The sequence below is a fragment of the Cladophialophora bantiana genome (genome assembly GCF_000835475.1).
Source record: "Cladophialophora bantiana CBS 173.52 unplaced genomic scaffold supercont1.1, whole genome shotgun sequence".
NCBI classification, from domain to species: Eukaryota; Fungi; Ascomycota; class Eurotiomycetes; order Chaetothyriales; family Herpotrichiellaceae; genus Cladophialophora; species Cladophialophora bantiana.
This window is the reverse complement of record NW_015971575.1, coordinates 1434520-1454715: the sequence shown is the minus strand read 5'-3', so window position 1 is coordinate 1454715 and position 20196 is coordinate 1434520. Positions and strand designations below refer to the sequence as shown.

Genomic DNA, 20196 nt, shown 5'->3' with positions numbered 1-20196 from the left:
CTTCCGACAAACTTCTAGTCTTCGCTGCAGATAGAGCAGTGGGCCATCTCATTATGGCCTCTGCCCAGAAGAAGCAACAGACGATATCCTCCTTCTTCAAGAGACCCTCTTCAACTCCTACCCCCAAATCTCGATTGCAGATCTCTCCACAGGAGGAGGAAGATAATGATGATGATGATGAATTAGTATTACCTAGGCCGAAGAGACGCCGCATCACCCCCGCCACAGAAGCCGCAGATGAGACTAGAGCTGTAGAGGAGGAGGAAAGTGAGGAACCTGCTATACCGCTGAGGCCTGTCGTTGCCAATGGACAGACACTCGCCACAACCACAACCGAATCTGGGGCATCAACGAGGACAGCGAAATATTTCTATTCTTCCTCCCCTCAACAGGAAAACCAGGATGCCGACGCGATTAGCGATGTAGAGAAAAGGCGAAGAGATGAGCTACACCGAAAGTTTGTTAAGAAGCTGGGCAAGCCAGACAGTATCGCTGAAATAAAGCGGCGAAACCGACTACTCGAAGACGATGCCGCGGACGAGGAACATGAGGATGGAGAGGAAGAGCCTGTCGACGAGGCACCGAAATCGACTACTCGAGCCAAGAAAAGTGGGAGTAAGTTGACACCTATGGAAAAGCAAGTGTTAGAGATCAAGAGAGCGCACATGGACACCTTGCTTGTGGTTGAAGTGGGTTATAAATTCCGATTCTTTGGCGAAGATGCAAGAATTGCGGCCAAAGAACTCAGTATCGTTTGCATCCCGGGGAAATATCGATATGATGAACATCCATCGGAGGCGCACCTGGACCGTTTTGCATCCGCAAGTATTCCAGTCCATCGGTTGCATGTGCATGTCAAGAGATTGGTTGCCGCTGGACATAAAGTGGGCGTTGTTCGACAACTTGAGACTGCAGCGTTGAAGGCCGTTGGCGATAACAGGAATGCCCCTTTTGTGAGGAAGCTCACGAATCTGTACACAAAGGGCACTTATATCGATGATATTGAAGGCATCGAAGGCGATGGTCAAGGAACCGCTGCCCCAAAGTCTGCATCTACCGGATTTTTGCTATGCATGACAGAGGTCAACATCAAAGGCTCCGGCAATGACGAAAAAGTCCACGTCGGTCTAGTAGCGGTTCAACCTGCTACAGGAGATATTGTGTACGATGACTTTGAAGATGGTTTTATGCGGAGCGAGATTGAGACCAGACTGCTCCACATTGCGCCCTGCGAATTCCTTATTGTTGGCGAGCTCTCCAAGGCGACAGAGAAGCTTGTTACTCATCTGTCTGGGAGCAAGACAAACGTGTTCGGCGATAAGATTCGAGTTGAGCGAGTCGCAAAAAAGAAAACAATGGCCGCTGAAGCACACACTCACATATCGAGTTTTTATGCTGAAAGGCTCAAAGACTCCCGATCAGAGGGAGAGATGGCCGCCAAAATTTTTGACAAGATCATGGGTTTGCCGGAAAACGTATCCATCTGCCTCTCAGCAATGATCAACCACTTGTCCGAATATGGCCTCGAGCATGTCTTCCAACTCACCAAATATTTTCAGCCTTTTTCCGCTCGATCACATATGTTACTCAATGGAAACACATTGACAAGTCTCGAGATCTACTTGAATCAGACAGACCATTCTACAAAAGGTAGCCTGTACTGGATGATGGATCGAACGCAGACGAAATTCGGAGGCAGGCTGCTGCGCAAGTGGGTTGGACGGCCGCTGTTGGATATACAAAGCATCGAAAACCGACTGAATGCTGTGGAGGAGCTGCTCAATCCAGACAATGCCCCCCAGGCCGAAAAATTGAGACGGGTGTTGTCGAAGATTAGAACCGATCTAGAGAAAAGCCTCATTCGGATCTATTACGGCAAGTGTACAAGACCAGAGCTGTTGAATGTTCTTCAGTCGCTCCAGATGTTGGCGACCGAATTTGCCTATGCGACGGATGCGACATCTACCGGTTTCGTCTCGGACCTGATCTCATCTGCAATGGTCTCCCTCCCGTTAATTCTGACAGAGGTCGTGGGATATCTGGACAAGATCAATCTTCAAGCTGCCAAATCCGACGACAAGTACACCTTCTTCCAGGACGCCTCAGAGACTGAAGCCATTTCCGAGCACAAATTCGGCATTGCCGCCGTTGAGCATGATCTCGACCAGTTTCGATCGACTGCCGCCGAGAAACTAGGCAAGAGGAACCCAGTTGACTACGTGACTGTGGCAGGCATCGAATACTTGATCGAAGTTGAGAACAACTCTCCCACGATCAAGAAAGTCCCGGCGTCCTGGATAAAGGTCTCGGGAACCAAAAAGATGTCTAGATTTCATCCCCCGGAAGTTGTCAAGCTTTTGCGAGAAAGGGACCAGCACAAGGAGTCTCTTGCAGCTGCTTGTGATAAAGCTTTCCGGGACCTGCTATCCGACATCAGCACGAAGTATCAACTTTTTCGCGACACAATCCAAAGCCTTGCAACTCTAGACTGCCTGTTGTCATTGGCAAATGTGGCATCTCAGCCAGGATACGTCCGTCCGATTTTCGCATCCGACACTCGAATCGAAGTTCAGGGTGCGCGGCACCCAATGGTCGAGCAACTTCTGATCGATTCTTACGTGCCCAATAACATCTCCATATCTCAAGCCTCCACGCGAGCTCTACTCGTAACAGGGCCTAACATGGGCGGGAAATCCTCCTACGTCCGGTCTGTGGCCCTCATCTCCATCATGGCACAAATCGGGTCTTTTGTCCCAGCGGCGTCCACAACCTTGGGAATCCTCGATGCGGTCTTCACCCGCATGGGCGCGTTTGACAACATGATGTCTGGCGAGTCAACATTCATGGTCGAACTCAGCGAGACGAGCGACATTTTGAAACTCGCCACAGATCGCAGTCTGGTGGTGCTGGATGAATTGGGCAGGGGAACGAGCACGCATGATGGAGTCGCCATTGCCGCATCTGTGCTGGACTATCTCGTGAGAGAACGGAAGTGCTTGACGCTATTTATTACGCATTATCAAATGCTGGCACGCATGGCAGATGGGTTTCCCAATGGAGAACTCAAGAACGTTCACATGCGTTTTACTGAGACGGATGATGAGAACGTCACGTTTCTCTATGAAGTGGGTGAAGGAGTGGCGCATCGCAGCTACGGATTGAATGTGGCGAGGCTGGCAAATTTGGGTGAGAACGTGATTGAAGTGGCGAGGGAGAAAAGTCGAGAGTTAGAAGAGACGACGAGACAGCGGCAGTTGAGCGGCATTGCAAGGGCGCTGGTGCAAGGGGCAAGCGGGAGTGGACACAAGAGGAAAGTGGCAGGGGAGAGCCTGGATATGTTGGTGGAGGGCATTGAGATGCTTTAATATGACAGTGTTTGAGGGCTTTGAGTATTATATGTGTGAGTGAACATAGATACGGAAATTACAAGTCCAAGACAGCTACAGGTCGGCTTAGTGGCAAGGTATGAGATTGAGGGCAGAAAGTAGATTGAGCGTCTATGATAGCCGCCACAACATACTGTACGTTCTTTGTTTGACACGACTCCACGTGTCCTTTTGAGTGCAGGGACTGGCCAGAATACACCATGTCTCCTTTCCCCCATCTCAGCACCAGCTGATCAGAGCGGTAGAGTACCACATGCCCGTGGGAACTCGACGCCACCTTCTAACTGTGATTTTGGTCTCTCCATCATAATCTCGTGTACATATTTCAGCATGGGGACTCGCTCAATCATGCCATCTACGTACGCCCTCTACCCTCTTTCATCTATATAAGCATGTGCCTCCTACATCACAACTCCGCGGCAAAGTCCCCTTGCACAATATTCGCACTCGCGTTAGGCAATCCAACCACGGCGATTCCAGCAGGGATCCTCGTCGACCTGGCGTTGAAACAGGCAAATGCAGCCAACTTTGCCAGGGAAGGACAACTCTTGAATATTCCGGCCATGACCACATCATCGACCTGCGTAACAAATGACAGATCCATATCCCTGAGAGCGGGATACTGCTTGACACCGTCGAACACCTCGAGGAGGGTAGACTGGGAGATGTGACGACAGGCTTTGAGATTGAGACATTCGAGCCGCACACCGGAATGGGCCATGAGTGCCCGGAGAGCGAGTGAGCCAAAGCCTATCGGGTCGTCTTGTGGGCCTTCAGGGTTCATGTTGTCAATGTCGCGGTTGTCAGAGAAGTCGGCGTACAGTAGGGGAGAGAAGGGACAGTTACTGCCGAAGAGATCGGCAAAGACAACGTCCCTGCAGATGCTGCTTCCTCGAATGCGCAGCTTATAGAGTTGGGGGCAGTGGCTCTTGATGGCATAGATGACGGCATCGTCGAGTTCATGGAAGTCTTCTAGGCAGAGAGTACGGAGCTTGGCGCCCAAGCTGGAGATGAGTTTGATCAGAGTCTGTGAACATGTGTCCTGGGCGACACTGCCGAGAGTGAGGTGCTCGAGATTCGACAGTGCGCAGAGTGCGTCAAGCGATGCCTCACCCATGTGTGAACATGACCTTAACTTGAGTCTCTTGAGTTTCTGACATTTCTTCGCAAGTAGCGCGACTGTATCATCCTTCAATGAGTCGTTGAGTTCTGACAACTTCAGACTCTCCAGCTGAGGGCCAAGTGAGTTGAACAGATCAATCCAGGCCTTGTCCGAGACCAAGTTTGTTGCACCAAGCTGCAGGTGACGAATCTTCCTGCACTTATCGGCCATATACAGAAGGGGTCCGTCCTTCAGCTGGCCCGCGAAGCGCAAGTTAACAATCTCGACCTGGGGCATTAGTGCGAAGATCTTTTGAAAGTCTTCTTGCTCCAATTTGCCGCAGTCGTACACGATGATGCGGTCGACATCAGGGCGGAGGAATAGTTCGAGTGTTCGAGGAGTCAGGACTCTCCGTTTTGAAAGAATTTGGCTTAATCGATCCAAGAGATTTTGTGGCATATCACCGAACTCCTCGATGTCGTTGACCACGTCGGCAACTTTACGAACGCACATATCAACCAGGCTTTTGGCGCCAGGCTTGACGTCACCCATCATTCGATCGCTTTCGGTCTGTCGACGGCGACCTTTAGGAACAGAGGCTCGCTTTTTCTTGGCCTGGGCTTCTTTCTTTTCCTCGTCCTTGAGTTCTTTAGAGCACTTTGTGCACAGAAGACCACCGTCAGGACCAGTCCTGCTGTAAGGGGTGACGGTGAATCTCTTTCCACATTGCTCGCAGTTGTCAAGTTGACCCGGCAGGGGTTTAGCTTTGGCCATCATGGCTCGGGCAATTTCGTCGTCGTCCGTCTCGAAGTCACTGCCTTGCTCTAGTTTACGCTCCATCTTGCGTTTTTTGAACTCCTTGCTCTGTTTGATCTTCATCAAAGCCTTCTCCTGTTTTCTCTTGCGCTTCTTGCGCTCAACAGGATCATCGTCCTCACCGTCATCGCCGGATTCATTTTCCTTGTCCGCATCCGCATTTTCGGTACCTTCTCCTGTGTCTCGCTCGGCTTCGCGGAGGCGTTGCTGGTAGTCCTGTTGGATCTGTTGAGCTGAGATGTTGTGAGAGGCGAGGAAGTCTGTGAGTGCAGACTGGGGTCCGCGAATGCGATTAACCGCAGCAGCACGTCGCGTTGTCCTATTTCCAGTGTTAACACGAGTAAGGCTTGTATTCCAGGGGGAATGGACGAACATTGTGACCGATTTTGTTGGAGATCCGTATGTCGGAGAGCTCTAAGAAAGGAAGAGAAAGTCGATGTGGCAGGACCAGATTAGGAGGTGAATAGAGAACTCGGTGGTGTCAAGTTACTGAAAGCGTTTTAACCTCATCAATAGGGTGATAAACTCCTATATTCACCACCCGCATTCAAAGGCAGAAGCATTGGCAAGGCGCTGAGGGGCAATTCGCACTTGGCGCGGTGGGTGGCGCGTTCAATGAGGAAGACGAGTCCCGTGCTCACGTGGGCGCTTACCAAGCGAGCCCAGCTTCACCCGACAGCATTGCTCGACCCATGTTCGACTCGCGAGGACGACTGGGTACTCGGTACTTTGATATGCTCTCCTGGCCACTTCTGTAGAGACCCAATGGACACCGAAATAAGTATTGACGTGGCGACTCCTTCGAAAGCGAAAGCCCATTGCTACGATCGAACTACGGCATCGGCCGATGCTCCACACTCTTCGATAGGAATAATGCTTGGACAGAGCAATAGAACAGATCTTACAAATCACAACTATCGAAAAGCGCCCTGTCAAATTGACGATTGAGAAAAGACCCCCTCATGCGGACTCGTAGAATATTGTCTTTTCCTCCTAGCCAAATAGTTCACTGGGAAGGACCTAACGTACATACGGGTGGTGATGGTGAGGTATTGGGATGCCTCATCTCTCGCTGCTTTACCAAGTTTTGCAGTACTCCATACGAGGCAAACTCGGTACTAATGCCGCTTTTGTTTTCCACAGCACTTAACGCGTCCCCACGCGCCGCAATTCAGGCAGAAAACGCGCTAAACCCAGATCTTTATCGATTGTGCCTCGATCTCTATTTCTGCAGTATGAGCCGAGCCTCACCCTTTTTGCACACCTCTCCCTTACTCGCAACTCGACGACCACCATGGGCGCTCGAGGCCGTCCCTCAAGGTCTGCGACCTCTTCGAGGGCGCCTTGTAAGTCTCTGCTTAAACATCAACCAATTGATAACTGACTGACCGATGCCCACAGCCTCAAGAGTTGCGACCGAGAAGTCGTCTCCTGCACCCACCAAAGCCCCTCCTAAGCGGAGCAGTAATCGAAGTCGAGGTCGGCCTTCAGCATCTACAGTCACAGAGATTCCGAATTCTGAAGACGACGTTATTCTCGTTGGTGCCCCGACCGCAAAGGGCACGTTCCAAGGAGTCTTTATCCCTAAGGATGAATCTGCTCCTGCAAATCGTCGGGGCAGACCGTCTGCGTCGACGGCCCCTTCCTCCATCGCCGATTCAATGGACTCGCCTAGCTATGAAACTCCGGACACCAGCACTTTCCCAACGCCTGATCCGGGAACATCGAAATCGAGTGTTGGAGCAACCGCCAGGGCTCTGCAGCTTCAGTCCTCCGAATATGCTCTTCGCCGCGGCACCCGGTCTTCAAGAAAGCGAAACATCACTGAAATAACTGATCAAGATTTTGAAGACACGGACGCACAAATTGCTGCTAAACTGCAGGCAGAAGAGTACAAAGTGGTGGCAGATTCAGAAGACTCCGATGACGAACCTCTGTCTAAGCGCCGTCGTACTCGGCCATCTCTCAATGACATGATAGACGCTGAAGATGACATGCCGCCGCCCGCCAGCTTACGTCAGGGTCGAACCAAGCTTCCGCTCCGTAACCCTGGCTTTTCCACTTCTACCCGCCGGTCTTCACTCGACAGCTCCGAACTTTCATCAGCGGTCTCCATTGCCGACACAGAATTGTCAGATTTCACTCTTCCGCCCATGTCCATGGACACAGTCGACTTCAGTGAGTCCGACGATGAATCTAATCGTTTTGAACCGCCCTGGGCTAGAGGACGTCGAGTAGATTGGACAATGTTGACCGAAGAAGAAATCGAGTTCTGGACAGACCCTGTGAAACGACGTCAAATTAGGGAACGCAAACGCTTGGAACGAGCCCACCCAGACATCAAAACCATGTGGACGGATCTCGGCAAAATCCCAGTCATCAAGCCTGTGCAGGCGCCACAACCAACCGGGATCAGTCGCAAGCTGAAGCCTTTCCAGCTCGAAGGCTTGGACTGGATGATGAAACAGGAAAAGTCCCAATGGAAAGGTGGCTTGCTCGGTGACGAGATGGGTATGGGAAAGACCATTCAGGCTGTCAGCCTTATTATGTCCGACTATCCGGCTAAGGCTCCCAGCCTGGTGATTGTCCCTCCAGTCGCGCTCATGCAATGGCAATCGGAAATCAAAGAATACACCAGCGGAAAGTTGAAGGTGCTTGTTTACCACTCCTCTGCCAATCCAAAATGCAAACTTCTCACTGTCAAAGACCTGAAGAAGTACGATGTTATCATGGTCTCCTATTCTGGTCTGGAGTCGATGTACCGGAAAGAACAGAAAGGGTGGTCTCGAGGTGATGGGATTGTGAAGGAGGACAGTGTGTTGCATTCGATCAAGTATCACAGATTGATCCTCGACGAGGCCCACAGCATCAAGCAACGCACCACTGGTGTGGCAAGGGCCTGCTTTGCCTTGAGAGCCACGTACAAGTGGTGCTTGTCCGGTACACCCGTTCAGAATCGCATTGGCGAGTTTTTCTCCCTGCTACGCTTCCTCGAGATCCACCCGTTTGCATGCTACTTTTGCAAGGAATGCGGTTGTCGTGAACTCCATTGGTCCCAGGATGAGTCGAAGAGATGCATCAAGTGTCAGCACAGTGGCTTCAACCACGTCTCTGTGTTCAACCAAGAGATTCTCAATCCGATCACCCAGGGAAACAACGAGAAGCTAAGAAAGGAGGGTCTAGACAAGTTGCGTCTGATCACCGATCGTATCATGCTTCGTCGTATGAAACGAGACCACACTTCTTCTATGGAGCTACCCCCCAAAGAGATCGTTGTCCACAACGAGTTCTTTGGAGAAATTGAACGAGACTTCTCACAAAGCATCATGTCAAACTCGACTCGCAAATTCGACACCTACGTCGCGCAAGGTGTGATGCTGAACAACTATGCGAACATCTTCGGTCTCATTATGCAAATGAGACAAGTTGCCAATCATCCCGACCTGATCTTGCGCAAGAACGCTGAAGGCGGGCAGAATATTCTTGTCTGTTGTGTGTGCGACGAACCTGCCGAAGACGCCATCCGTTCCCGCTGCCGCCACGAATTCTGTCGCCAATGCGCCAGGTCATACGTCCAGTCCTTCGCCGGTAGTGCGTACGGAGGTACTGAGGAAGACGCAGATTGTCCTCGATGTCATATTCCCCTGGTAATAGACTGGGACCAGCCTGAAATTGAGCAGGATGAAGACAACATCAAGAAGTCATCAATCATCAATCGCATCAAGATGGAGGATTGGACCAGCTCTACAAAGATTGAAATGCTGGTGTATGATCTGTACAAGCTCCGCAGCAAGAAACAAACGCACAAGTCCATCGTGTTTTCGCAGTTCACGAGCATGTTACAGCTCGTCCAGTGGCGATTGCAGAAATCGGGTTTCAGCACGGTGTTATTAGATGGAAGCATGACACCGGCGCAGAGACAGAAGACGATCGACCACTTTATGAACAACGTCGATGTTGAGGTCTTCCTCGTCTCACTTAAAGCAGGTGGTGTCGCCTTGAACTTGACCGAGGCCAGCAGAGTTTACATTGTCGATCCGTAAGTCCAAGCAGCTTCTCTTCCCTCACTTGTCGACTTTTACTGACTGAAGTTTCGAACAGATGGTGGAACCCGGCTGCCGAATGGCAATCTGCGGATCGGTGCCATCGGATCGGTCAACGTCGGCCGTGCGTCATCACTCGTCTGTGTATTGAAGATTCGGTCGAATCAAGGATGGTGTTACTTCAAGAAAAGAAGGCCAATATGATCAATGGCACGGTAAATAATGATCAGGTCGCGCTGGATAAGTTGACGCCGGAGGACATGCAGTTCTTGTTCCGTGGCTCTTGAGGAACGGGAGATCCCAATGCTTGTTGACGGGGCGGATAAGGTTGCTCTACGAGAAACGGTCTGTGCTTGAGCATAAACCCTGGAGAGGCACATCAAGTACGAAGCAATACGGCAACCACGGAGACCATGGCCGACACGACCTTAAATGACATGACATTATGTGCCTAGCGCAGCAGGGCAAGCAGGGCAAGACGCTTTTTCGACAATTTCATTTATTCGAAGCTTTCAAATACGCCCAGGCGGGATAAGCGCTTAGAACTTGTTGTGCAATGTGTTTCTACACCATAAGGGCCAGAAGGGTCGGATAACTTTGGGCTCGTTGTCATTCATTAGCAACATACTACTAGAGAATCCAAAAGTGCTGTAGGTCCTTGTTTCAAGTCTTCTCATCAATATGTCGAGCGGGAACCATTGGCCTCAACATTAGCACCTACAGAGCTCTAGACGCGCGAAAAGAGTAAAGAAGAGAGAAAAGAGAGGCGGCAAATTCTCTGGTCCTCCGCGTCTCTGGTCCTCCTCCGCCCTGATTATCTCCTCGTCTATTTCTCACGCACACACATTTCTCTGTATTCCTCGTCGATCTCGTGCCTCCGGACCCTTCCTTGCCCTGCCCCTCTTCTCTAGATAGACAGATAGACAGACGGAAAGGCAACGGCAACGGCATGGACATGCGCGGTGATGAGAGATTCGGGACAGGGGGGGGGAATAGTAAACTGGGGGTAAAGACTGTGAAAAGAGAAAAAGTGTTCACAAACGGGGAAGTTTCTTGTCTCGTCAGATCGATTGTTGCTAAAAGACCTCGATTCGAACATCTATTGCGGTGTACCTCGTCTCGGCCATTTCGATGTAAAACCACGAAAGAATGAAGTGGCCTCGCCGCTCGCCAACGCCCTTGTGTCCCTCAGCCCGATCCCGAGTGCCACAATGCTAACACTCGCCCACAGACAGACACATAAGTACAACACTCTCACAAAAGATCTGGTCTAATAGGTATTGATTCCGTTCATCACTCGGCAATCTCGTAAACGTAAACAAAGACGATCCATTGTCTGGAAATATCTTCCGTATTCATTTCATCAATGAAGCTTCACCGTCCCTCCGGGTGAATTGTTTTCTTTCACGTGGGAGGCCCACTTGCTCCTCCCTGTGTCGACGACGATCCAGATTCAGCCGCGGGAGAGCGCATGTACATCCCATCTCCCGCACCGGCAGAGGGAGGTGATGGAACAACTGTACCTCCTTGCTGATGCTGTTGTTGCTGTTGTTGCTGAGCGAGCTGCTGCTGGACCAGCAACTCCCGAGCGTAAAACTCGACTAGCATGGTGCCGTAAGCTTCAAGCTCCTCCACCGGAACCGAAAGTCTGAAGTCGTTGAGGAGGAGGAACTGAAGCTCAAGGTTGTTCAGTTCAGCCAGAGGAAGGCCTCCCACCTATCACGCAACCCATATGTCAGTATGTCGTTTCAGAGGCATGGTTGCGTCAGGACTCCGTCACAAACCCGAGCGACCGGGCGAGAAGTTTACCAGCAGAACAAAACATACCTTTGCGTATCTAGAATTCGTGTAAAAAACATCCGAGAAGAATTTACTGGCGCAAGTGACACCAGCAATTACAAGACGATGAATGTTGTAGCTATCAACTACGAAGAATTGCGACAAATCGGTCGGAATGTTGAGAGGTTGTGGAGAGGAAGGATGCTGGGGTTGAGATTGTTGGCGTGAATCCGATGAGGATGGTGGTGTGCTGATATCGTGGTGTTCTTGAGGGCTATCCACACTCATTGGCACAGGAGAACGTGGGGTGGGTGTGGACGACTCTGGCGCTGTAGCAGGCGAGTCGTCAGGTCCCCTGTGGACATTCCCCAGAAGCCCGCGGTTGACCATCTCGGTCATGCGATCAAAGTATACTAGCAGACTCAGGAAGACTTCGTACGTGGTCGGACAATACTTATGTATCCGACTCAAATAACTTAGGATCGTTATTCCTGGGACGTTCTTGCCATGGAAGGCCAAGACGCAGGATGCGTGTGGATTTAGATGACTCTGTTCCTCCGTGAGTGGGATCGGGCGGTGGTGCTCGTGCTGGCGATCGTTGGTGGTGGTGATCTTGGTAAGAAGTCCTGCGACCATCTCGATAATGTCCGTAACAGGCATTGCACTGATTTCATACTGCCTTCCTTGATCCGAAAATGTGCTGGAGGAGCGCCCCGATAGTCGTGGACGATTCAAATATTCCTCACTCGCAAGACTCCGAATATGTGACAGGTCTCTCACTTTTATCCGACTGGGGGAACTCGCTTCTGACGCGCCTAATGACCTAGTCGAGCGATACGTGGGTTGTAATCGTGGAGAGGGAGGGGAATTCGCGACCACGACTCGAGGATCGCTGGTGAGTGGGAAGCCAGACTGATCAAATCCGCGTGAGTGTTGGTTTACGTTTTGAGGGTAATAAGAGGGCTGTGTGTGATGGGAAGAGGATGCGTGAGCACTGTCTGGCTCATAGTCGTCGTGCTGTGACCCGGGGGTCGATGAATCCTCCGGAGGTTCGTGGACTACAGGTGTCTGGGTAGAGGACGCGCTGTACCCTCTGGAGGAGTCTTCGTGATGAGGATTGGTGTCCACCATTATGTGGTGATAGGGATGCTGACCGAGTCCCGGCGCCACTTGGCTGATCACCAGCGAGCCCATCTCAACCTTTGGGATAGGATGTCTGTGATAGAGGGTGTTAGCCAATCTCTAGGGCATGAACAACCCAAGCAAGTTGCATCGCAAAGGCACCGGTCCCAGCGTAGCACTGTCCAGCCGGATGCCGCGTGTTCTCTTCTGGGTGCACAGGTCCACGGTATGGTTGGCAGGGGTCCAGCAACTTGTATGGGAGGGGTGGACAAGATGCAAGACAGTCTTCCAGCGAGCCCGACGGCGTTAAAGGCAGGTTATATCATGGTGGTGGAGGGTTCGGCATGCCTTTGATCAAGTTGGCGGTGGGCGGAGAGCTAGCATGTGCAGCGCAGTCGCAGCCCACGACGAGCGAGCGGTGGGTGGGGGATGAAGAAACAAGGTGTCGACTTACCAAAGACATTGCCGGAAGTCACTGCTGGAGGTATGAGTGGTCAATGCAGTCAGGCACGTCTATCCCTCCAGACTTCGACGGCCGACTCGATAGATACAAGTGGCAAGATATGAAGGGACGGAGAGTAACGAGAAAGACGCAGACAGAGAGAGAGAGAATCGGGTGGTTTGGGTTTAGGTTTTCGGTTTGGTTGGGTTGGAAGCACAAGGCGCAGTTTCCCAGTGGCTAGTGGGCTGAAGCTGGCGGCCGACAGAGGCCACTGAATGGGGGACTGAACCTGGCACCTAAAGACCCGAGTAGCGAGCGAGCGAGCGGCCACGGGCGGAGCATTGCGACGCCTTTGCTTCCGCAGTGCAGCCGTTCACATGTGCGAGATCCTTGGTACTCCCTACCAAAAGGGACGTCTGCTTGCATCATACTGCATGCACACATCGGTCACAGAAGAAAGGTGACTGAACAGCAATTGGGCATCATCATCGCCCGGCGAGATCAAGAGGCTCCCATGCACACACCGTTTACTCTCACGCAGGTCGCCACCCAATAGGTAGTGGTGCAGCCTCAGAGTCCTCACAGCCATGCCCAAAAGGAATCTCCTGGACCATGGCACTCCCACTCGAGCGTCAAACTTGCTAATGCCCATTGCTCAGGATATGCATATGCGCCCTCCAAATAAGGATCCATGTACGCCCCTCCACCCCCCTCCCCCCCCTTTTTTTTTAATTCCGGCTCAGTCTTTCCCTGGTCCTCGATAGTCCTGGTCTGGAAGATACAAATGTCGCTGAGCGCCCTTCGCCGTCAGAACCACCATTCGAATGACACCTCCCGAGCTGCCGTCCCATTTGATGGCCTCTCTCAGCGCTCCCTTCACAAATTGGATTCCTTCTTCTTCTGTCATGGATTCTTTCCAGTGTGCATCACAGTAGCCGTAGATGTACGTCGATCCCGAACCGGCAATAGCGTACGGTCCTTTGTGCAATGATCCGCCTAGAGGTATCGAATAGACTTGTCCCCCGTTCCGCTTATCGTAACCGGCAATAATGATGCCAGCACTGGATGCAAGTCATGTCAGTCAAGGCTCGAGGACGATATGATTCTGTCAATCTCACCTCAATTGGTCCTTGTTGTCGTAGCACAGTTCTTGAAACAGCGCAGCAGCGGTTTGCGTGGTGGGGGCCTCGTTGTTCATGATCCCATAGATTCCGAGATGGTATTGAACAATATCGGCTACAGCTTGAGTATCGGCTGCAGACCCTGACCGGCAGCACCAGATGGTGTCGTGTACTTGAGTGAGCTTGTCCGTCACTCGATTAGCAATGTAGGCCCCTGTCGTTGTCCGACTATCTGCTCCGAGAATGACCCCGTCCTTGAAATTGATGGCCATAATTGATGTACCCAGGTTGACTTCTCCAGACTTGAGGTGGTTCATGTCGACATGGATTCCATCCTCTCCAAGCATGCCAGTGCCTGGGCCGATCATGACTGCAAAAATTGAGAGGGTGGTATGGAACGTTGGATATGTATGCGGACGGTTCTGAAGCTGGCGTGTGTTGGGTTATGGCGCGAGGATTCGCAGTGAACGAGGATAAATGCGAGGCGGATATATGGATGGTGAAGCTGCGCTGCACGGGAAGGCAGAACTAGCAAACGCGTCTACTCAATCAAACTCGGCGGTAAAGCTGTGGGCGGGAAGGGGCTTGCCTAGCACATACAGCAAGTGCAGCAGACCTCGTACGGGGGGGATCAAGGCTTAATTAGACGCCACTTGGCGCTCCACGCGGCTACGCTCGCCAAAACTGCCAAACACGGCAGGGACGGTGTAACTGGCGCAACCAAGGTGTCAACCTCTCCAAAACCTGAAGGGACGCTTGCCGCCCTGCTCCCCAAGGCATGAGCTCCAAGATTCGTGCCTCCTAGAGCCAATTCACTCTTTCTCCCTCGGTTCCTAGATATACAGCTGCATTTTCATCCTAGAAGTTTGGATCGTCATTCTTAGAGTATCCTACAGGTTTCCTTGCTGGATGTTTTCGGTCCTCAGATCATTCCTCCCCCCGCAGTTAAATCACACTCTGGCCAGGCTGCGCTTGGATGAAGCTGTCGCCATGACCTCTTCTTACCTCTCCTGGTTGCGGATCCCCGTCTTCGCGACGTCAGGTCTCGCAGCTCTCGGTAGCAGCCTCCTCTATTTTAAGCAGAATGACATAATCTACCCTGCAAATCTGCCCGCCGGTTCAAGGACGAACGTGGACTCCCCTGAGAAGTATGGTATTCAGAATGCCGATTCCATCATGTTCCCCACGCCCGACGGCGAGACGCTCCACGCCTACCTCCTGCGCCCTTCCAATCCCTCGCTGAGAAAAAACATCACCCTGGTGACCTTTCACGGCAATGCTGGCAATGTTGGCCATCGCCTTCCCATCGGCAAGGTCCTATCCCAGAGTTTGGGCTGCCATGTGTTCATGGTCGAATATCGAGGTTACGGGTTGTCGACTGGCTCACCGAGCGAAGATGGACTCTCCATCGATGGACAAACAGCCCTCGACTTTGTCCGAAACCATAACGAGCTGAGAAAGACCAATATCGTTCTGTACGGTCAAAGTCTGGGTGGTGCTCTGGCAATCAAGCTCCTGCAGACGAACTATCAAGTCGGCGATATTTCCGCCGTTATCTTGGAGAACACCTTCCTGTCCATTCGCAAGTTGATTCCATCGGTCATGCCAGCCGCGAAATACCTTTCGTACCTCTGTCACCAGCGGTGGGATTCAGAACAGAGCCTCGCCAAGGTGGAAGATGCAGGAATCCCGGTCCTGTTTCTCTCCGGTCTACAGGATGAGATCGTACCGCCATCCATGATGAAGACCCTGTTCGATCAGTGTCCCACCACCAAGGTGTGGAAAGAATTCCCCAATGGTGACCATAATTCGACCGTGGCAGAGCCAGGGTACTTCGAATCGATCTGGGGATTCCTGGTTCGGGACGTTCTGAGAGGTGAACGGGAAGGGAAGCACACGAGAGCGGATGTCGATGTCGACAGCGACCAACTGCGGAGCGAGCCTGTGGGCGAATGAAGGCACAGCCGCCTTCATGATATTCTCTCGGCTTCGTCGACCAGTTCTTCCAGGCTGAATCCCTGGTCACCTTTGCTGAATTTCTCCAAAAGTCCTTGCCGCTTTTCACGTCCAATGCCCCCTCCGTGACCTTCATAGTCATAGAACTTTTGGAGGCACATCAAAAGCCACCGACCTTCTTCGACACTCACACCTCGCCCTTTGACAACAGATCCGTTCAACAAAACCAGGCCATGTGTGTCCGCAAGGTCGAGATGATGTGTGATTGTCGTGTGTGGTTGAGCATAGGTCCCATGAAGCTTAAAAGCAGCTAAGTGCGTGAAGAGCACAGTACTGGTGTGGGTATTTGCAGTCGTCACCCCCGGACTTAGGGGAACGCCCGCAGGAGGATGGAACCCCCATTGCAGGAAATGAATATCGGCAGCAGATCGTTGTTCGCTACCTTCGAATCCCTCAGTCGATTGTTTCAGATCGCCACTACCATCCTCGGCAACGGGGCGCGGTAAGGGAAGGATGAATTGTGGGTGCCTTCTCGCCGTGCGGTAGATACGATTATATGTTTCCAATGGTATGACAGCACAAAGGGATAATGGGTCGTTTGCGTGTCGAAGCCGCCAGATATATTCCACCTCTTTGTTGGGGAGGGAAGACACCTTTTCAAGGTCAAGATACGAGGAAAGAGGTTTTATTCCCGGGGCACCAGAAGCTTGGTTTGCAGACTTTGCTTGTGGACTAGATGGTGGTGATGTTGACTGCTGAGTAGGTATGGGAGGCGGAGGTGGTTGGAATGGAGAGTGTTGCGTCTGCTGGCCTTGGCCTATAGGTGTAGATGGGGGTGCGGCATTGGCTGCACGCTTGTAGTCTTTGATTTTATCCTTGTACGCTTCCGTGAGAGAGGATATGGAATCATGCCCTTCGCTGAATGTAAACACAGTAATTAGCCCAACTTGCACGAGAGAACAGCCAGCGCCTCAGACAAGGTCCTCTACCGAGCGTACGTTCCCCTTCCGACTTCATCAACTTCAGCAGCACTCTACCCCGGCGGCGTATTGGCAGGGGTCCATGTGGCAGACTTACTCCTTCGCTTTCTGCTCCAGTTTATGCCTATACCGATCCAAAATCTTCTCTTGATTTCTATGCGTGGTTACGAAGCGGACATCGTGGACGCGAGCCCAGCGCCGCTGGGTCTCCAGAAGCGAGCGACACGCGGGGAGAGCTAGCGGGTGTCGCAGGGCGATTCCTCGAGGAAGAAACATAGTTTATGGCAGGGCGAGCTCAGAGGACGGCAGACCAGATGGGAGAGGGAGAAAGCGCAGTAGCAGGACGGGAGACAGGCAGGGTTAGGAGGAGATGGAAGACGAGGCGAATTGAAGCTCTCGTAAACCTGTGTACAGTACCTCGTACTACTCCCGAATGCAAAAGAATCAGTGATTGATGCAGGCGATGGAGCGCTCCGATTGGCCAATGGGAAAGTTTTCTCGGTGCGGTGGAGCGTTTGACGCGCCCGAGACACACGCTCTTCTACGAACGTCGTCACTGTCTGTCGCTCACATGTCGCTAGCGATCAAATGAGAACACTGCAAACGTCGATACTGTATCGTAAAGTGGAAATGACTGTCACAATACCGAGAACATCCAACGCGACATGCACGACCACACTACCGAGTACAGAGTACAGAGATGTCATTATATTGAACAACAAATTGTGCTTTTAATGACACTCCAAGGTGCGATTCACCAGACCGAGCCCTTCCCACATAGAAACGCCTCGCTAAATTTCAGAATCCTTGAGTATTCCAATTGCACTATTATGGCTGTTATAGTGCACTTCGGACCCAGCCCACGGAAGTTCGAGCGGCACGAAGCATCCCCATATACACGCCTATCGTCGACATCCGCCTTTTACTTCCACAGTCTTGTGGATAACACTGCGAGGCTTAACCTCGTCCGTGGATTCTTGAATCCGGTCCAGTTTAGTGTCGACCAAGTGGTCAGCTCAAACAATTCAGAACTCGGAGACGTGAGGTTCTATTGCCAGCTCTGAAGAACGATCGACGCTTCTGGGTGACGCCTTTCAGTCTCTCGGAATGAATGTTCCGCCGCCGACTACCGTCAACGTACCCTTGAGCGGGGTGTGGCCTGATCCATCCTCGACAACTTCATTCCAAGAGCCGGCTCTAACCAAAGGACCAGAAAATTGTTGATTAGATTTTATGTTTTCTTTTGAAGATCATCGCCGATATGAATCTGAGGCATCGCGGTAATGCCCAGCTGGTAGGTGCGTGTGCTGGCTGCTTGGAGGGCGCTGGCTCTGCTTCGCGACTTCGGCCGTGGGTGAGAAAAACAGCGACGGCACACTTGAGAATGACCTTGGCAGTTTGGTCAGGTCTGCCATATCGTGTGAGGATGGTATTGCTGGATTCTTTTTGATGTCTGCGAGTGGTGTGTAAGCGGCACCATTTGCGGCACCACTGCTGGCGTCGCGTCTAAAGGTGCGATTTATGGACCAGGACATGAGAATTCGCCAGCCGATGATGAGGACAGCTACAAAGCCCAGCGCAGCGCCGACGACGATAAAGACGAAATTTTCAGGCAGATTGGAACTGGCCAGGTAAGGAGCGCCGGCCTTGGGAGGAACGGTAGGAGGGGGATAATTGAAGCCCCCGGGAAGGGTTGGAAGTGCGCTGTTGGTGACCATGGTTCGTGTTTAAGATGGAGGTGCCGATATTGTCGGAAGAGATGTTGTATAATAGAATGATTTCGATCTGAAATAAGGAAAGATAGCGAGAGGATGAAGGTCAGAAATCGGATCGAAGGAGTGAAAGGGTGACGACTGGTGTGGTGTACGTGAGAGGTTTCAGATCTCGCTTTTCAGGGAGGCGCACCCCCAAGGCCACGGGCTCGATACCCCCTGCAAGTCTGGTTCAAACGCTCCCTTGGTTATTTTGGGGCTGTGGCACGCGCTAAACGCTCCTGGGCTAGGCATCTGTGCAAGGGATAACGTGAGCGATTGTGGCTGGGAAGCGGGACGAGCGGGACATGGAATTCTCTGGTGCCACCAATGCTTCGAGAAGAACTGTAATGGTCAGGGCTGCACTCGGTTAATCCCGGCCTTAACTTTTCTCGCTTGTGGTTATGCCCGTGGGCTCGTCAACGATTTTTCTCCTACACACAACCACTGCGACAATCTCAAGCTCAGCAGCTCTGCGTTGACCGTTCGCTCAAAATGGGGGCCCATAAGAAGACGCGCAAATTCCAGGTCAAAAAAATCATTGGCCAGCGAGATGCTCGTCTCAAGAAAAATCAAGCGACTGGCAAAGTGGCAGACTCCAAGAAGAAAACAGACGACAACGTGATCCGAGAAGCGTGAGTGAGCTCGGAGATGCAGCTCAGAAGAATAGCCCGCTAACAGGAACAGGCCGCAAGTGTCGTCTTCTCTGTTCTTCCAGTACAACACCGCCCTGGTCCCGCCTTACAATGTCCTCGTCGATACCAACTTCCTCTCCCATACCGTGCAGAAGAAACTTGAACTGTTATCGACAATGATGGATTGCCTCTACGCAAAGTGCATACCGGTCATTACCGATTGCGTAATGGCCGAACTTGAAAAGCTTGGGCAGAAGTATAGGATTGCCCTGCGGATAGCAAGAGACGAAAGATGGGAGCGACTAAAATGCGGCCACAAAGGCACCTACGCCGATGACTGCATCGTCGACAGAGTCATGAGGCACAAGATCTACATAGTGGCTACCAATGATAGAGACCTGAAGAGGAGAATTCGAAAGGTGCCTGGTGTACCTATCATGAGTGTGGCCCGTGGGAAATATGTCATTGAGAGACTTCCTGGTAAGTTCAACCATAAGAACATATCCCATGGCCTGTCCACCTTGCAATATGACCCCTTGCGTCCTGAAATCTTCGTAAATTTTGCGTATTGATGGCTAACCAACTTCCCAAATAGATGCTCCAGAGAAGTGAAAGGCTCAAGCGCCCTTTTCCTGCCCCACGAGACAGTCCAACGTTCCCTAGTCGATTTTGTCGAGAATATGAGTCGCTTATTGCCAGCGCTGTGATAGTCAAGCCCTACATCTCCACACCTTCCACACCGATTCCAATATCCAAGCGAGCAGAGCCAGCGAAACTGCGCTCAACAGGACCATGGCAGCGATCACCTTGCTTCGGATTTGAAAAGCGTCGTCCATTTCTCGCTTAGCCAGTTTGCGCTGGTGAGAATGGTAATATCCATCTTGGCTACCGGATCGAGCGAAGATGCTGCCATAAGTTTGGCGGTCGATGAGGAACAGCGATATCAGAAACGATACGAACAGGATCGGTGCAACAATCAAGCGGCTGAGGACAGATTCGGGGACAGGCGCCGAATCGGAGCCAAGTGGAGCACTTTTTTTTGCCGACATGCTCAAAAAGCCGT

General features: G+C 51.8%; 9 protein-coding genes across 9 annotated transcripts; 4 read left to right on the top strand and 5 right to left on the bottom strand.

Moving 5' to 3' along the window:
* Positions 1 to 53: 53 nt before the first annotated feature.
* Z519_00530 (uncharacterized protein) lies at positions 54 to 3365 on the top strand (the record flags this gene model as incomplete). Its single annotated transcript, XM_016758287.1, has 1 exon — positions 54 to 3365. The coding sequence occupies one exon, from the start codon at positions 54 to 56 to the stop codon at positions 3363 to 3365; it is 3312 nt and encodes a 1103-aa protein (XP_016625536.1).
* A 427-nt stretch (positions 3366 to 3792) lies between these two features.
* Z519_00529 (uncharacterized protein) lies at positions 3793 to 5679 on the bottom strand (the record flags this gene model as incomplete). Its single annotated transcript, XM_016758286.1, has 1 exon — positions 3793 to 5679. One exon carries the CDS (start codon positions 5677 to 5679, stop codon positions 3793 to 3795), a length of 1887 nt encoding a protein of 628 aa, XP_016625535.1.
* A 1016-nt stretch (positions 5680 to 6695) lies between these two features.
* Positions 6696 to 9634, top strand: Z519_00528 (uncharacterized protein; the record flags this gene model as incomplete). The annotated part of the gene is made up of 2 exons (XM_016758285.1): positions 6696 to 9343; positions 9406 to 9634. The coding sequence occupies 2 exons, from the start codon at positions 6696 to 6698 to the stop codon at positions 9632 to 9634; spliced, it is 2877 nt and encodes a 958-aa protein (XP_016625534.1).
* Positions 9635 to 10751: 1117 nt separating this feature from the next.
* On the bottom strand, positions 10752 to 12257 carry Z519_00527 (uncharacterized protein; the record flags this gene model as incomplete). Its single annotated transcript, XM_016758284.1, has 2 exons — positions 10752 to 11063; positions 11175 to 12257. 2 exons carry the CDS (start codon positions 12255 to 12257, stop codon positions 10752 to 10754), a joined length of 1395 nt encoding a protein of 464 aa, XP_016625533.1.
* Positions 12258 to 13429: 1172 nt separating this feature from the next.
* Z519_00526 (proteasome subunit beta type-1) lies at positions 13430 to 14179 on the bottom strand (the record flags this gene model as incomplete). The annotated part of the gene is made up of 2 exons (XM_016758283.1): positions 13430 to 13751; positions 13809 to 14179. The coding sequence occupies 2 exons, from the start codon at positions 14177 to 14179 to the stop codon at positions 13430 to 13432; spliced, it is 693 nt and encodes a 230-aa protein (XP_016625532.1).
* Positions 14180 to 14801: 622 nt separating this feature from the next.
* On the top strand, positions 14802 to 15767 carry Z519_00525 (uncharacterized protein; the record flags this gene model as incomplete). The annotated part of the gene is made up of 1 exon (XM_016758282.1): positions 14802 to 15767. The coding sequence occupies one exon, from the start codon at positions 14802 to 14804 to the stop codon at positions 15765 to 15767; it is 966 nt and encodes a 321-aa protein (XP_016625531.1).
* Positions 15768 to 15781: 14 nt separating this feature from the next.
* Positions 15782 to 17023, bottom strand: Z519_00524 (uncharacterized protein; the record flags this gene model as incomplete). The annotated part of the gene is made up of 2 exons (XM_016758281.1): positions 15782 to 16685; positions 16845 to 17023. The coding sequence occupies 2 exons, from the start codon at positions 17021 to 17023 to the stop codon at positions 15782 to 15784; spliced, it is 1083 nt and encodes a 360-aa protein (XP_016625530.1).
* A 974-nt stretch (positions 17024 to 17997) lies between these two features.
* Z519_00523 (uncharacterized protein) lies at positions 17998 to 18465 on the bottom strand (the record flags this gene model as incomplete). Its single annotated transcript, XM_016758280.1, has 1 exon — positions 17998 to 18465. The coding sequence occupies one exon, from the start codon at positions 18463 to 18465 to the stop codon at positions 17998 to 18000; it is 468 nt and encodes a 155-aa protein (XP_016625529.1).
* Positions 18466 to 18993: 528 nt separating this feature from the next.
* Z519_00522 (uncharacterized protein) lies at positions 18994 to 19745 on the top strand (the record flags this gene model as incomplete). The annotated part of the gene is made up of 3 exons (XM_016758279.1): positions 18994 to 19133; positions 19186 to 19613; positions 19729 to 19745. 3 exons carry the CDS (start codon positions 18994 to 18996, stop codon positions 19743 to 19745), a joined length of 585 nt encoding a protein of 194 aa, XP_016625528.1.
* Positions 19746 to 20196: the final 451 nt, after the last annotated feature.